Source organism: Nymphalis io, chromosome 23 (genome assembly GCF_905147045.1).
Source record: "Nymphalis io chromosome 23, ilAglIoxx1.1, whole genome shotgun sequence".
Classification (NCBI taxonomy): domain Eukaryota; kingdom Metazoa; phylum Arthropoda; class Insecta; order Lepidoptera; family Nymphalidae; genus Nymphalis; species Nymphalis io.
This window is the reverse complement of record NC_065910.1, coordinates 9922674-9941240: the sequence shown is the minus strand read 5'-3', so window position 1 is coordinate 9941240 and position 18567 is coordinate 9922674. Positions and strand designations below refer to the sequence as shown.

At 35.2% G+C, this 18567-nt stretch overlaps 1 protein-coding gene and 1 non-coding gene across 4 annotated transcripts; both read left to right on the top strand.

Moving 5' to 3' along the window:
• Positions 1–1215: 1215 nt before the first annotated feature.
• LOC126777559 (hydroxylysine kinase) lies at positions 1216–9105 on the top strand. 3 transcript variants are annotated; one of them, XM_050500618.1, is made up of 7 exons: positions 1216–1349; positions 2367–2659; positions 3986–4185; positions 5381–5500; positions 6265–6380; positions 8104–8293; positions 8579–9104. In XM_050500618.1, exons 2-7 carry the CDS (start codon positions 2377–2379, stop codon positions 8780–8782), a joined length of 1113 nt encoding a protein of 370 aa, XP_050356575.1. In that variant the 5' UTR covers positions 1216–1349; positions 2367–2376; the 3' UTR covers positions 8783–9104. The 3 variants fall into 3 exon arrangements, with proteins under 3 accessions (XP_050356575.1, XP_050356576.1, XP_050356574.1); XM_050500619.1 differs by lacking the exon at positions 1216–1349 and adding an exon at positions 2088–2105 and having other exon boundaries at positions 8579–9105; XM_050500617.1 differs by lacking the exon at positions 1216–1349 and adding an exon at positions 2181–2287 and having other exon boundaries at positions 8579–9105.
• An 8142-nt stretch (positions 9106–17247) lies between these two features.
• Positions 17248–17320, top strand: Trnar-acg (transfer RNA arginine (anticodon ACG)). The gene has a single exon. It is a non-coding gene; the product is annotated as a tRNA-Arg (tRNA).
• The last annotated feature ends 1247 nt before the right edge of the window (positions 17321–18567 follow it).

The following is an 18567-nucleotide window of genomic DNA, read 5'->3' as shown; positions in this document are numbered from 1 at the left end:
GTGCAATAAGGCTTAGTAGATTAGATTCCACGTGTTTATTTATTTTTTTGAAAGCAGTAATTTATTAAGATTTTAAATGACTTAAAACAAGTGTATTTAATTATCTTTTAAATTATCATTTTAGGAATATATCTCCTATCGACGATTACATACTCGTATAAATAGAATGGTAAAGTAAACCCGGGCAAGCTCCATTGAATTTTCATATGCATAATTTGTCATTATAATTCATCTCGTGCTATACGGTGAAGGAAAACATCGTGAGGAAACCTGCATGTGTCTAATTTCACTGAAATTCTGCCAATTTATTGAATCAAAATAATTATATACATAATAAATTGGATGTATTTTCAAATAAAATTGCAAAATTTAAGAATCTGATATTAATCTTGAGTGGTACTTATGGTGATAGCTTGTAACTTGTATTAAACCATTGTTTTATTTAATTGTTCTTAGATACTGATTTAATCCAATTTACATTATTTTAATTTGAAATGCTCAGTGGGACTGACTATGCACGCCTATGCATGGCGTGTTATTCGCTGTACGTCATGTTCGTGATCCTAAAATAAAAACTCCTCCTGTGTAAATAATTATATGGGGTAAGAACTTTAAAGATACAACTTTTAGATTAATAAATAAAAATGAACGTATTTTTGCATAAGTGTCGTGATATAACTTTAGCGAATTTTTCTCCGTACAACTCGCGAAGGTGCCGAAACGATTGTGTCTTTTTAAGTTTGTTCTTCAATATTTTTATTGTACGTTTAAAAACGTTTAATATGTAACCTTATTCTGCTTGACTAACCCCGGACTGGTAGCTAGCATACTTTCACAACCAAAATCAAATATTTTGTATAAAATTGTTGTAAAACTTAAAAATCAAAAGTAGATTCTACCGTAAGAAACCGGCGAGAGAATCAGAATATTATGAAACCTATGTTATTCAAGTGTTGGAAAAATGTAGTAGTTTCCAACACTTGAATAACATAGGTTTCATAATAAAGTAGAATTAACGTTATATATTCTGTCTAATAAGAAACAATAATGTCTAGAACGGCAACGCACCTGCAGGCCCTCAGGTGTTGCAAGTGTCTTTGCATCAGTCGAGTCTCCTACCAGTTTGCGGGATAAAAACAAAATTTATAATAATTTAATTAATTTTCAAAATATAAGACAGGATATATTGAAGTGTATCTGCTCACGTTATCAGTCATCTCGTTTATCAGCGTGCATAACGTTGTGTGATCAGACGCTCGTCGCATCTCAGTAGTCGTTCTATAGACGCGGCGCTGAGCGGTGAGACTTACTCGTGACTTTAACTTACTCGGATATTTATTATTGTTTTGGTTTGTATATTTTGTTCTCATTTTAAATTATATTTGAGATTTTTTATATTTGATAAATTGTATTATATATTTTGAAATAGACACCTACTTAATTTAATTTATATATCGATATTTATAAAAACGTTTCCTTTAATACAAATTAGAACAATTAGTATAATTTAATAAAATTAAAAAATCTTACTTAACCATAGCATCATGACTTAATTATAATTATTTTAAGTTATATATAACTTAACCAACTAAAAAGTGTTCAATATCGTGAAAATACTGCATTTATCTTTTGGAATACAGAACTGAAGCGTCAATCTAATGTATCTACATTGGGTATTTGAACACATATTTGTACAGACGTGTCTCGTTTATTCTATAAATAGTGATAAGGATTGCGACATTGACAATAGTTTAATTTGACAAGCGATGCGGCCGATATCCTAATCATGTGATTATAGTTATAACGTCACGACGCACAGAGGGCGACACTATTTTATTTTGTAGTAAAATAAATATCTTAAATATAACAATAATATTAATAACACTCGGGATAAACGAGTTGACTTGATATTTAGATAGGAATTATTATATTAATTGATGAATGTTTTTTTATCATGCTAAATAAAAATGAAATGGTAAAAACTTAGTATTAAGCTTAGAAAAGTCGTAACTTCACTAACAAACCACATCAGAACGCAGTGTTGTGCGTGATCTCCTTTAAAGGAGAAGTTTTGAAGAATATTATATCGTGCTATTCCAATGCGGGTAGGTGGACAATTATGGCACAATTTATTCGAGACATGCAGGTTTCCTCACGATATTTTTCGTCACCGCCGAGCACGGGATGAATTACAATCGAATCATATTCTTTAGTAATCCGTTATATATTATTAATAGCAGAAACCGCGGCTTCTTCGATTAAAGTATTTATTAACAAGGGCAAGAGTGTAATTTCAAATCTGTCAATATATCTCCTAAATGTTTAGATAGGTGCAGTTTTAAATTCCTGAAATATTTTTTCTGCAGAATTTTTAAAATGTCGGATTTGATCCTGGAACCAGGGAAAGTTATACGTCCAGTGATAGACCACGACGCAGTGAAGTTGTTGGCTGAGAGGCTTTACGGCATATCTGTTCTGGAGCTCGTGGAGTTGAACGGCTACGATGACAAGAACTACAAGTTGATTGAGGACCCAAACGTGAAGAACCCGCTGATCACGAACCACAGTGCAAATGGATACGTCCTCAAAATAATGAACTCGATTGACTCACAAAACTTGAGCGTCGTTGAGGCCCAGAACGAGATTATGAACTTCTTATGTAAGTTGATTTTTATTATTTTATAATGGAAAACAGACAAGCAAGTCACTTAATGGTAATAGTTTTCCACAGCTCATGACGTTTAGTAGTGTAAGAAATAATAATCATATATTTATCGCCAATTCACTGCTAACCATATAGGAATTAATTGTATCCTAAGCCAGACTAATTAAGGGCATAATTCTTTTATCACACTGGCTCACATGTCTTTCAACCTGGAACAACACAATACAAATGATTGTTGTTCAGTGGTAAAATCTCTGATGAGTGTGTGGTACCTAAGCAGACGGGCTTCCATAGTATTGTTGTGTTCCGGTTTGAAGGGCGAGTGAGCCAGTGCAACTACAGGCACAAGGGACATTACATCTTCGTTCCCGATTGGCGAAGGAATGGTTAATATTCCTTACATCGTCAATGTCTATGGGCGGTGGTGATCACTAAACATCAGGTAGCTTATTTGCCCGTCCGCCTATAACATAAAAAAATCACAAATAATATTATAATTAAAAAAAATGAAATTATTTAAGATCCCTTAATTACTGACGTTTAATATGCACCTTATTATAATAATAAATACCTTCTCGTAAAGTATGAAATTATTTCAACGATTCAAAAACGAAATAAATAAAAGCTTGAGGTAAATTATTATTAAACAAGAATATGTTATTATTTGTTTACTGTTTAAGCTACTCGTCTGTGGAAGTCTCTTCCTTTAAGACTTTCATAAAAGGCTACTATCTTCATCTTTAATGCTGTTGTATGTTATGTGAGAATTTAATCAAATTGGTTACATAATAAATATTATTTTATTTATATTATTACATATATATATTTTTTCGTTTCTTTCTTCTACCTTAAATTTGCCTAGTTGGATCGTTATCTTAGCAATAAGGCCACATCTTGTATATCTTTCTTGTACGAGTATGTTAGTTTATGAAGCCGAGATGGCCTAGTGGTTAGAACGCGTGAATCTTAACCGACGATCGTTGGTTCAACCCGGGCAAGGACCACTGAATTTCCATGGGCATAATTTGTGTTTTATAATTTATCTCGTGTTGACGGTGAAGAGAAACATCGCGAAAAAAGGGAAGCCTGCATGTGTCTAATTTCACTGAAACTGTGCCACATGTGTTTTCCACCAACACGCATTAGAGTAGCGTGATGGAATAAACTTCAAAACCTTTTCAAAAAACAAGAGGAGGCCTTAGCCCAGTAGTGGGACATTCACAGGCTGTCACTGTTTACTTTATGTTAGTTTATTGGTGTAAAATAAAAGTTATTTATATTGTGTTGTAACAAAAATGAAATATTTTGATCTTGTTGCAGCTACTCGTTCAGTATCTTGTCCGAAACCTATTCGTAACGTGTTCGGTCACCTGCACTCAATAGAAACTATTAGTGGGAAGCAACATGTGGTTCGACTCCTGGAGTACATTCCTGGTGAGCTGCTTAAAGATGTCCCCCGTTCGGAGGCACTGTTCTACCAGCTCGGGGAGTTCGTGGCGAACCTTGATAACAAACTGCAGGTTGGTGATAACTGATAATAAACTCTATATTAATAGACAAAGTTTTTTCTCCTCTCTTAAGAAAAAGTATTAAGGACATAATCTTGTATGCCAGACCATAGTATTAACTAACTAAAAATAACTATATTCAAATCTTGATCGCTTGAAATGGTGGCAAGAATGCAAGCAGCATTTCCTTTTTGACAAAAATAAATTATATAAAAAAAATAGGAAACGCACATCCATAATAATAAAAATAATATGGCATACGGTGTCTGCCACCCTGATCTTGCCCAAATAGGTACCATTCAGTTTTTACGTTGGCTTTGAGAACCCAAAACTTATTTTCAATGGTATCCTTTTTATTGCTAGGCTATGATAAAATGCCTTTTTTATTAAAATCTAATATATTACATTAGTACATATACTTCGCGCAATTACATCACGCAGGGTTGGAGCAGTAACGTTTAAAGCGGGTAAAACCGCGTTGAGCAACTAGTGTTATTTACCATTATCAATATAGGCCACATATACTACATGGCCTCCTTTACATAAACGCGTATTATTGTATGATATAACCGGCTCAGCTGACGGTAAAGCATCCGTCACACATAATTACTACGTATAATACTCACGTCCAAGGTCCGCTGTCTGTTGTGTGTCATTGAGAAATAAATTAAAGCTATTTTTTATTATTATTTATTGATTGTGTAAAGTAATTTTTTGTTGTGATTTATAGTGAGACTTTAAAAGTGGTATTTGAGTGCAACTTAAAATGTAACGTTTGATTAAAACGTTTCTGACGCAAAAAGTTTTCGCTGTCGTGTGTTCTAATTTCACGCAACATAATATTAATATGTCACAATATATTAATATTGTCTTAAAAATATTAACTTTATCTTTCTTTATTTTAAACTTTTTAGAGGGTCCCAACCTTTATTTGCTATGTACAACTTGATAAAGAATAAACTATTTTTTCATTCATTTTCATTTTTTCATTTAAACTACTGTAAGTGCAATTAAATATTTAATGTTTAATTTTAAGTTGAATTTTATCCGCGTCTTCGGTGATTTTGAGGTTTTAGGTACTTTATGGTATTTTCTAATTATGACAACGTGTATGCAGAATTTCATGAAGATCGTTTGTTGTTAAGAGAAAAATAGTTGCGGTAACAGAGAATTGACTTTGTGATAAATTAGATGTGTATTTTTCTAGAACTTCAACCACTCCGGTCTGGTCACTCGCGAGCACATCTGGATGTTGAGCAAGGTTCCCGACCTGGACAAGTTCAAATATGTCATCAAGGATACCGAGAAGCTGGACTTGGCTGAGGAGGTGAGAGTAACATCGCAAATACCTAATCGTGGGTAATCGTTACTACTTATACTTTTATCTGACTACGTCGTTAGTTTATTGGCTAGATATAAGGCCGCAGATCCCGACGTCCTGGTATCAAACCTCAGGTCAGGCTGATAAAAAAAGTGATTGTATTTTTCTCAGATTGAAAAATCCTCAATTGCCTTGGATAGTATGATCATTAATAAAATATTCCTATGGGTACTTCACCATAAAAATAGTGTGGTGATATATACTGCAAAAGGTCGTTTGTAAAATTCTCGGTAGAATATACGTTTCAACGACCAAAGTGCAATTCTGTAAGTACTCACTTCATTACTCACCCGAATGTACCTGAAATGTTCTCAACCTACTTATAGTGACATACTATTTTGATGCGTGTAGTCTTGAACTGTTGTGATTATACTTCACGTTTTCTGTAATGAGTGTAGAGTTTGTTCTTAAAGAGTAGCCCTAATCTTATTATACGAGCCTTCGAAGCTTCAGACTTTTAGTGAACATAATTCTTTACACGTTTGTAAGGACTTGTATCCATCAAAGTTTCGGGCGACAGCCTACCAACGGTCAGTTAGACAGTGACGTCATAGACCCTCTACACTCCTGTGTATTAATTTCAAAAATAAAAATGAGATGTTTATTACCATATTCTTAATTGTAGCAAACTCGTTAGCTTCGTGTTCCGTTACATTTTTTCGTTCTTATTTTTTATACATAAATATAATCTGTCTCTAACTTATGTACAGGTCATCGAAGAGTTCAAATACGCAGTATTGCCTCGCCTCGATGAGCTGGAGAAGGGCGTCATCCACGGAGATATCAATGAGATGAACATCCTTGTAGGACTGAAGCCTGGAGGCAGGTGAGTCGACCTACTTACTAGTAAAAGCATTATTATTAAAAGTTACTAAAAACTGAAAATTTAAATAATTATTATTAATATTAAATTATTTCAATTTAGGCTAATATTGAGTGTGAGTTCCCGCGCTCAGGCCGACGAAGTTAATGACCTGTACCTGTCATTAATGAATAGATGTGGACGCTTTTTACAAAATTTAATAATGGTTCTGTAATATATTTGTGTATTTAAAATAATTGTTTCTTTGTTTGTATCGTATGAACTCGTCTGTAGACTTATTATTGACACTTTCTTGCATGTTTCTGGTGTAGTACTAACGGCGTACAATAGCCTAAGTGCCGCGTGAGACTTTGACAAAGATAAATTAGAGAGATATCGAATTGCATGTAATGCATTATCTTATATCTAGTTTTTGATTATTCTTCTTATATTTATTTATCAATAATAAATAAATATAAGAAGAATAATCAAAAACTACATTTAAACAAGGTAGATGGGCCACCTGATGGTAAATGGTAATCACTTACATCACCAATGCGGTACTTATCTTAGAAACTAATTTGTTATGTCCCTGGTGGTAGTTACACTGGCTCTGCCACCTAACCTAACCGAAACCCAACAATATATACTGCTGTTTTGCGGCGGAATGTCTGATGAGTGGGTGGTACCTACCCAGACGGGCTTGCACATAGCCCACCAAGTGAATATACATAAAACTATGTGATATAAAGTAAGGTACATTACAATATGTTATTTTACAGCAAAATCTATAAATAAAACCAAATATTCTATGATTACCCAATCACAAATATTCCCTATTATCTAATATTATGATTATACCAATATATTGATTGATAAATAATCGAAAAATTTTAAATAACTATTATATTCTTGTAATATTTTATTTGAATAAAAAAAATATAACACTTTCACATTAATTTCGCTTTGTGCAAATAATGATTAATTATTCACGTTGATTTTTTCCAAATTATGTTAAAATGATATTTCATGTATTAGGTACTTAAACCCATCCGTTTTGAAAGTTGTCAAGCAAGTACGGAATGGGATTGTATTGAGGTGAGCCAGTGTCAGGACAGTGGTTGCCAGGGGACAATATGCTTACATGGGCTTATTTAACCGATTTCTTATCGATTACTTTCCTTAAATATATCTGCGTTATTAACTCCTCCTCGTATAATCTGTGGCCATTCTTTTTCGATTAATTATTGAAATGCATGTCTTCTTATATCCGCTCAAGCAATTTTTTTTGTATTTTGTTTGATAACGATTAAAGCCATTCCCCTCTCTATATATTTTTGTAAATATAAATATTTATTTTTTAAAAATCAAAATATGATTAATAAAGTTTATGTATTAGACATTGAGTTGAATGGAATTTATTATTTTATCTGTAATTTTGAAGTCAAACTTGTTACATCAATACTGTTATAAGACCTTGAAATCCGGTGTCCAAGCAACTCATCGGGTGAGGCTCTTTTTTAAAGACAAACCAATGCGGAATGTGGAAACATATAAATGTATATATCACATTAGTTGTATATTACATACAACAGTGTGTAACAGAAGCAAGCAAAACCAAATACTTCCAAGGCAATATTCCAACCAATAACATCACGCCTAAAGAAACTTGTAGTTCTGCCCAACTTACTGACCATGTTTTATAATATATGTATCTTGAGAAATTTAATGTAATGAATGCTTACAGTAAAACCGATTATCGGATCACCGGCGTAATCGACTTTGGTGACATTCAGTACTCGTACTACGTGTTCGAACTGGCCATCACCATGACATACATGATGCTGGTCAGTGGTGACCCTCGCACGGGCGGGATAGTGCTGGCCGGCTATACCGTCACCAGGAGACTGCCTGATGAGGAGTATAGGCTCCTGAAGGTGAACTCTATTTTACATACATTTCAATTGCTCTGATCACTATTGGCAAATCGATGTTTGTTTAACTGATTTTGATACAAGTTCCATGTGACCGTTGTGTGTTTGTATTTTGTAGTATATATCAAAAACAACACGATTGATTCTTTGGATACCTTACTAAGGTAATGTATAGTAAGATACTTGGTACTTATGACAAGATTATACCTATTAAATGTTAAGTAATACCTTTCTACTTCCATGTTTAAATATTATAATATTAAATCTAAAGCACATTTTATATTTTAGACGTTGATATCAGCTCGTCTGGTCCAGAGTTTGATTCTCGGTGCTTACACGATAGAACACGACCCGAATAATACTTACGTCACATCAACGGAGAAAGCCAACGGCTGGGAGCTTCTCAAGAAGATAAGAAAGACCAAACCTGACCCTGACGATGATCCGACCAACTGGAAGGCCATCGCTAATGATTTCTTGACCAGAAGTTAAGCATTGTTTTGAAATATCTTATATCTATAATTTTTTATTGTTATATTGTTTTATGATTGTTGCGGTTTTATCATAGTTCAAGTATCCATCCATAGATGGCGTTGTACAGTAAAAATCACTATGAATATAAATAATATGAAATCACTTATTGCCACTAATTGATTTAAATTATTGTTATAAGTTATAAGAAGTTGTTTTGTCTACATATTATTTTGTTATGCAGTTATACGTATATGTACCAATATTGTTTCTAGATTAGTTACATTCGCAGTAATAATTGTGCAAATTGTACTACTTTTTCTTGAAATAAAAATAACATAAGTATTGTAATAAAGTATTTAATAACGACTGTATAACATCCTTATTTTTTGTGTTACATTAGTAGTTACAAAATAATATTGTCATGATATATAAAAAAATATTATGTATAAATCGCGCCCCCTTGTGCTTAACACCTACACTTTTTACAATTTTTTAAAACTAAAACAACATCCTTCGTGCCACTAGATGGCGTAATTACTACACTATGTATTATACTTACTATTCATTTGTTGAAATTCAAATCGAAATTAGTTTTTCTGTTTTTCGAACTGATGAAAATACTATATACATTTTAAATGAAGAATTTGGAGGTTACAAGTCATCTAAAGGTAATCGAGTATGTATGCAAATAAAAAAGTGAATTTTGTGTGTATCTGCTTGAGAATAATAAGGCTTCGAAACCGTTTGTTCGATTTCCATTAAATTGGCACATAAATATATGTTTTCCATGCACAAGGTTTTTATGATATCCACAATGTCAAAATCCGTCGCTAGATGGCGCTGCACACAGAGATTTTGTATACAGACATAAGCAGGACAACGTATGCTAGGTGTTATGTTTGTACTTTATAAGTTAAATTATGTAAGATATTATAAAATCAAAAAGACAAAGAAACATGGCGGTCCATTTATTCTATTATACGAATATGAACACACAATGTTCTTAGCATGAAGATGTTGCGGCGCGGCAGGAGATCGTAATATTTTGACGCGAGGTCATGCACCGATCAAGCCGGTCAGAATCTTATTATTATCGTATTAATCTTTTTGACAGGCGATTAAGTTCATAACTGATGGACAAGTAATCAAATTTAATGGTAATGAATTAAATGCTTCAATTCACTAACATTTAAGTGTGTTCTTAGTTATTAAACAATTTTCGTAAACTAACATATCACGTCTTTAGTTTAGTATAGTTGCTTATTAATATTTTTAAAGTGGGTTCATACAATATTATGTTATGCAGCTTCTTGAAAACGGAGAAGGGCCGCTGGGTCTCCTCTTCTTTTTCAGGAGAAGCTTTGACTACTCTGGTTGAGTACTACTCGCTACTCCAACGTTGCTGGATGGATATGTTGAATATTTTCATCCGATACATGCAGGCTACCAAGTTTCCCTTTATCGCTGAACACGAGATGAACCATAAACAAAAAAAAAAAAAACATGAAAAAGAGACGTTTGCTCGAATTAAATCCTTACATGAATATTAATTATACATATGTTACTAATATACAAAGGCCCTTCTTCGTCCTCGCGTTAAAACTTTCAAACTTACGTCACGACAAACGTAATATATGTAAATGATTGAATTTTAACTTTGAATACTTTGTTAAGCATTATATTCCATATTTAGAGTTAAAAATATCGATTTTATTGTAAAAGTAACATTAAAGAATTTTATATTTAATTAATTAACCATATCACTTGCCTACACTTTGATAGCCATTTTTGGTTATTTTATTATTGGTTCTTATTTTTTTTGGATCTTAAATAGCTGTAGGCGCCACTGAGTAATAAACCTAATTATTAAAAAAATATTAAATATATTTATTGCATAAATTATTATTTTGAATGGTCTTCCGTTCATAGCGTTCTCGCTTGCGACAAAGTAAATAGGCAAAGTTCTTCGTTTTATTAAATTTTATACGATAGAGTGAGAAGGGTCGATATCACTCTCGCTCTTGAGGAGAGCTCCGTTGAGCATGACGCGAGAGGAACAGCAGATACGTCTGTGAAAATCTCAGCCTGTCGAACCCGTGTAAAGAACGGTTATCGAATTCCAGAAATCGAGAATTATATCAAGACTGCAAGTTAGACGTAGATCGTGAAATGAAAATCGTGTGTGAACAATATATTTCACGGCATCCTAAAGCCTTATGTCATATTCTCATTTAAAAATTTGATTTCAAGTGCTAATAACTCATAAGAGTCGTAAGTTGTTTCGTAAGAGCCATTAACGAATTAAGTTGAGGATTGAGAGCAGCCGCGGGCTGCGGATAGTCGACAAGGCTGCGTTCTCACATTGCTTTACGCAAATCGATGATTAAACAATTTGGCTTTACTTATAAACGTTATTTAGCGGGTTTAGTTAAAGATAGATTTCTCTCTTTCTGTCATCATTGATTTCACATTCGATAGAGGAAGACAACATTATGTAAACAATCATACCCTATACAACATTTATAAGTAAAGTCGTTTATTTTAATTTATATATAAAAAAATATGAAAACTTTTAAGATAAATGTTAATTTCTAACTCGACTAAATTAAACTGAACAAACTAGGAATAACAAACTATGATAGTCAGCTATCATGATAAAAGGACAGAAAAAAAATTACGGCTAAAACATTCAATTCAATTTAATTCAAAATAAGACAGCATTGATTTATATATTTATATATAAAATAATCTTATTGTAGTGATTGTTTACTATGTTATATATTGTATGCAGAATTCAACGTAATAACATTTAGCCAAATGCTTTTTAATATTTATATCTAGTTACCGAGCAAACTTATCAGAGTTATTATATGGTTAGTTAAGTAACGGTCTGTGAATGTCCCACGGCTGGGCTAAGGCCTCCTCTCCCTTTGAGGAGAAGGCTTGGATCTTATCACACGCTGCTCCAATGCGGGTTGGTGGATACGCATGTGGTATAATTTCAATGAACGTGTGTCTGTATGTATTTGTTATGTATTCACTTCACAAAGTCATTAATCACTTGATGTACGGAAAGCTAGCGGTCCCGATGGAATACCAGCCATAGTGCTGAAGAAGTGCGCAGCGGAGCTGTCTCCTGTGTTAACGCGCCTGTTCCAACTTTCTCTCTCTTCGGGATGTGTGCCGGAGGCTTGGAGAAGAGCTAATGTGCAAGCGGTTTCCAAAGAAAGAGGATCGGTCTGACCCGGCAAATTATCAACCAGTACCTATCACCTCAGTACTTTGTAAGGTGATGGAACGGATTCTAAACAACCAACTGATCCATTACCTAGAAGATCACTGTCTAATTAATGATCGTCAGTACGGGTTTCGACCAAAACGGTCCACAGGTGATCTTCTAGCGTACGTAACACACCTCTGGGGTGAAGCTATCGACAAGCATGGAGAATTTTTGACTGTCAGCCTCGATATCTCCAAGGCTTTCGACAATGTTTGGCACAGAAGTCTTCTCTCCAAGCTGCCGGTATATGGTCTGCCTGCTCAGCTATGCACCTGGATTGCCAGCTTCCTACACAAACGTAGCCTTCGTGTTTTAGTTGATGGTTGCGCTTCACAATTTTATCTAGTGAATGCTGGGGTCCCCCAGGGATCTGTGCTATCTCCCACACTCTTTCTTTTGCATATCAATGACATGCTCTCTCTTGGGAACATACATTGCTATGCAGACGATAGTACAGTGCATGGTGGATACCACGGATGCGCAGTGGCTGGGCGAGCGGAAATTGAGGAGAATTGCGGAAGGATCTTGTCATTGAACTCGATAGGACATTAGAGCTCATCGCCAAATGGGGCTCTGATAATCTTGTTGAGATTAATGCCAAGAAAACACAGGTATGCGCTCTCACAGCGAAAAAGTCAGCATTTTCCCCTCTTCCCTCCCTCTGTGGTACTCCGCTGGTGATACAAAGCAAAATCGCCATGCTGGGGATTGACGTTCGCTGCGACCTTAGTCCAAGGGATTACATCGAGGCTGTTTTAAAAACAGCTTCACGGAAACTCGGAGTTCTGAACAAGGTGCGGCGTTTTTTCACGCCACAACAACTGTGCCTGCTGTACAAAACACAGGTACGATCTTGCGTGGAATATTGCTTGCTCCTTTGGGATGGCTCCGCTAAGTACCTACTGGAGGCCTTGGACCGATTGCAGCGACGTGCCGTACGCATTATTGGCGACGTAAATGTCATAAACACCCTTGAACCTTTACAATTGCGTCGTGAGATAGCAGCACTGAGCGCTTTCTATCGACTGTATCATGGCGAGTGCTCTGAGGAATTATTCTCTCTAATTCCTGCTTCCCCCTTCCTTCTTAAGTCCACGCGAGCTGGTTCTCGATGTCACCGTCTAACTGTGACATCAATTCCATCGCGAACAAAGAAATTTGGCAACTCCTTTCTTTGTCGTACTTCCAAAAAATGGAATTCCTTACCAGCTCACGTGTTCCCCTCCTCTTACAACCAAACTAAAAAAAAAAACTAAAAAAAAAATTGAATTAATTCCTTGTAATAATCAAAAGTAATTTTGTTGTAAGTATTTAGAAAAAATAAAACATAACTAAGATAACAATATTTAAGCGATCGTTAGGTACAAAGTGACGATATCAGCAGGGTTAACAATAATATACATATACAATGCAGGTAAAGAAACGCTATAAAAACATACAAATCATAAAAAAACCATGCCGTCTAACGAGTGCCATTATACATAGTTGAGACGATGGTACTGATGCTTCTCTAAATAAGTCATTTTCTCAACCTTTGCACCAGCTAGCGCAAGTTACCTTATGGCTAGCGGTCACCACATAGGCATTGATGGACATAGACATTGGCGCTGTAAAAAATACTAACTATTCTCCATCAAAGAGTTGGGAACTAAGATGTTATGTCACTTGTGCTTGTAGTTAAACTAGCCTATGCATCCTTTAAACCGGAACAGCAATACCAAGCTTAGCTGTTTGGTGGTATAATATGTGATGTGAGTGGGTGGTACCTACCCAGACGGGCTTTCACAAAGCCCTACAAACAAGTTAATTATAATGACTTATTGTTATAAGGAATATAATAGCGAATGACGTCCCAGGTCGTCGGGGACGACAGCGCTACCTACCGGATGAAAGTATTATAATTGATTTGACGCTAAAGCAATACGTTTTATTGGCATAAAATAATAATAATATTAAATATTCAAAATTGAGTTTGTTTGTTTCTTTGTTACATCTTAACATAGTCAGTCAGTCAGTCAGTCAGTCAGTCAGTCAGTCAGTCATAGTTAGGGATACGGAAAGGATACGCGAGCGGAGCCGCAAGCGTCACGGTAGCATGCGAAAGCAAACCTGTGGCACTCCTCGTTAAGACGGAAAGGGTACCGCTGGTTTTTTAGTGGGTATTCCGATGTTCGGGGCGCACTCGGCGCCTTGGACACCGGCGAGCCCCACATACCCCCCACTGTTTCCGTGGGGGAAACGCACAATGCGTTTCCAGCGATAAAAAAAGGGCGGAGACACAGGCGGTAACTAGTTCATTACACAGCTACGCTTTATTTTAACATATTAACGCTTCCCATAGCGCAGTATGTCACGTCAGCTTGGGTCTAACTCGTCTCGGTATGAACTAATCAACAGTTTTATTGGTAAACGCTTAACCTTTAGATTTAAGCAATTATATCATTGACTAGTACGATAAACGTGTAATAACAACAAATATTAACGTCGCCTTGAGATTTGAACCTTCGTATTCGTACTTATGTTTACACGATACGAAATTATGGTTTATAAACGATTTCAATGATTAATTTTAAATTGTCTATTACAATGTACGTATTTATTTTAGAAAGGTATGAAGCCTATAATGTATCGGTGTGATACAGTCGGTATTTATTAGAAGTTTTAGGCTCAGACTACATAATCAGACGCCTTGATGGCTCAGTGGCTAGAACATGTGAATTTTAACCAAAGATTGTAAGTTCAAAACCAAAAAAACCCCTAGCGAGTTTTATACCTACTCGCATAATTCATCTCGTGTTTAACCGTAAGGAAAAATAGTGTGGAAATGCATGTGTTGGGTTGAATGGTATCCACCAATCCAGATTGGAGCAGCTCTTTGCCTCGTATACTTCACTAAAGTTAAATTTTCCATAGATTAACTACATACACTTCCGGCTTTAACCCGGAAGCAATCGGGTCATACTCGAGAGCTAAGGGCTACCTCTACCAACACTTCAAATAGTTTAGTTAGCTGTATAAACTTCTAGAAGACTTTGAATTTACCATCTTAACAAGTAACTAGTAATATTATAAATACGAAAGTGAGTTTGTTTGTTTCGCTTTAACGGCTTAACTGCTTAACCGATTGTAATGAAATCATGAGTGAAGAATGAATGATTGAAGAGAACTTTTGCAGTTTGGATTATTAGAATAGAGTGTGGTAGAGCTTTGTGCAAGACTGCCTGGGTAGGTACCACCCACTCATCAGATAATCTACCATTGCAGATACAGTAATACAGTATACAGCAATACTTAGCATTGCTGAGTTTAGGTTTGAAAGATGAGTGAGCCAGCGTACAAGGGACAGAACATCTTCGTTCGCAAGGTTGCTGGCGCATTGGTGATGCAAGGAATGGTTAATATTTCTTACATCGTCTATGGGCTGTGGTGATCACTTAACATCAGGTGGGCCATTTGCCCGTCCGCCTACCTATAAAATAATATAAAAAAAATTATAATATGAAACTTAAGCTCAGTTGTGTAATGCCTGAGATTGGCTCTCCTGGCTGAAAATAGGTCTAGAGGGCATAAGTCCAGTACACACTCTTTGATCGAACAGGTCACTGCTGGCAATTGAGAAGGGTTTTATGTTATATGCTCTTTGTAACTCGCCGCTAGCTGCATACATAGGCAGCACATCATCTAAATCATCATCATCACATACTCGAATCACTACTGTTATAAAAAAAACGTGTCAAAAAATAAAAATTGAATATTGTAAATATAAATTGTCGTCAAAGCTTTAATGGGATTGTGGCACAATACAACAACAATGGAGTAGTGCGGTTCAAGGCGTACGCTCCCAAATCTTCTATTCAAAAGAAGATTAGCCATTTAGGAGCAGTTACTGTACAAATTAAAATTAAAACAAATTCGATTTGTGAAGCTCACAAGTTACGAATACAACAGTTCTAAAGCAAAGCCGTTATCAACGCCTTGTTAATAATAATTGATCTCATATACCTAAATTTATGTAACGTTGTATCAATGGCGGACAAGTTGATTGCTATAATTAAAAAACATACTTTATTTTATAAACTGGCACTGACAGATTGACAGATCGTTACATTATATACGAGGATTGAATAATTGGCTCAAAACATGCTTTTATATATGCGATTCAGATCGTGGCCTAGTTGCAGTGTGTCACGTCAAGCGACGTTGATTTCGGTCAGTGGATGGGTGCCAGTCGAAAATAGATAAAATAACTTGCATTGAAGTAATTTAAATAAAAAATATAAAGCAAAGAAACATTTTATTTATATGTATAGAGTTTTAATCGCAATTATAAAAATACATATAATACAATTGTTTTAATATTTACCTGAAATGAAATGCCTCAGTGGTTTGAACACGTGAAACTAAGCCACATTTATGTTTGAATTATAAACATAAATGTGACTTAGCTTCACGTTCATCGTACATTTATCAGATGAAAGATAGCTTCGTGTTTATGCACCAACGAGCCCTGGAGCACCGTGGTGGCAAATCCTCCCAACATTTTCCTCAAATAGAAAAGCCTTAGCCCAGCAGTAGGACATTTATAGGTTATTACTTTATGATAAATATTGCATTTCATTACATTAGCTGAATATTCTATTTTAATTTTTTTTACCCTTGGAAGTTTGAATCCTGGGACGTGGGTCGTGGGCTAATGAGAACCTTTACTACTATATATTCACATGTGGGCGGACTAACATTTTATCAACAATAACCTTCGATCACTAGTTCTTATTAGTTATCGAAGACAATAACAGTAAAATAAAAATAAATTATAAATATTTATATATTATTTTTTGCTTAAATGTATAATAAGTTGTCAAGTATAATATGATATGTACATAAAGGATTAACACAAATATGTGAAGAAGTGTATTTATTTGGACTCAAATAGAGGTGAGCTTTTTGAGTTCCTTCGCCAGGTCTCTTCGTCCTTCTCAGATATGACATGTTGTTTTTAATCGAACTGGTATTAAATTATCTTCAACTAATAAACGCTTCTTTATTGAATAATGATTTTGACTTTATTTTGACTTTCCTTTGTCTGTCCTCTAAGACTAAGACTTCTATATTTATCTCTTAAAATACTTTATTGATTTTTTTTTAATTTTTTTTTGTTCAGTATATGATTTAAAATTAATGCCCGAGCTACTACCCAAGATGTGGCCCTGTGGCGCAACGGATAACGCGTCTGACTACGGATCAGAAGATTCCAGGTTCGAATCCTGGCAGGGTCGAATTAGTTTTTTACGAATTTTATATGTAATAACCTCATGTCTTTATTTTTTATTTAAAATGAATTTTATTTTAACTATAAGTGACTCAGTCTGCGGCTCGCCATGTCAATATAAAATTTTTTCACTTGTAGAATGGAAACAGTTTCAATTTGTCACATTACCCAATGTATGTAGAATATACAGTATTCTATAGATATAAAACTATGAAAATGGTAGTGGTGGAATGTATGGAATAGTAGTGGTTCAAACCCGGGTTAGCACCACTGAACTTTCATGTACTTAATTTGAGTTCATCCCTTGCTTGACGGAGAAACAAAACATCGTGTAAAAAATTGCATGTGTCTAATTTCACTGAAATTCTGCCACATGTTTATTCCACCAACCCGAATTGGAGAAGCGCGGTGGAAACGCTCCAAAAATTTTCCTCAAAAAGTATCAACATCGGTTAGGTATCTAAATTTTCTAATTAAGTATGCTGTTGAGTGGAGTCTCCCTGTCCGAGAGCGATAATCCGATGGAACGGAAACCGGCAGATCCGATACGACCGGAAAGAGTTTAAGCGCAGGACCAACGACTTTACAAGCTTTCCGAAGCACAGGAATGATGAGGAAACTTCTAGACTCCGGGCTTCTACTGGGAATTCTCGATACAAAAAACCAATAAGCAATCGGGGTATGAAGCTACCTCGGAGATTGGAGCCCTAATAATCTCTAAGACTCGCGAGAGGCTGTCCGGTTTCAAGAGAGAACTCTTCCGTTTGGCGTAATATCGTTGTGATCGCGTCTGACGATTGTCGAAAATGTGATTCACTTTTAGTGTCAGTGTTATTGTTATATAGTATTTAATAATAAATTAAATACAACGACATAAAAAGAAATAACATTCCAAGCCATTCCATAAAATACTTTACGACATATAAATATATGCGAATATTTAAGCGTGTGTTAAGTGATAAAATACAATAATTAAAATTAAATTAGTACAATTAATTACTGACATGTAACTATCTCGCAGACGTCGACGTTTTGCCCCCCGCAACCCGCAACCCGCTCCACCCAGTATATAAGGCAGACCTTGAAGATATCTTTTAATATATATGTATGTTTTAGGGACGCATACGGAACGAAATATCTTTTTTTTACAGAATAAGAAGGCGGACGAGCGTATGGGCCACATGATGGTAAATGGTCACCAACGCCCATAGAAATTGGCATTGTAAGAAATGTTAACCATCGCTTACATCACCA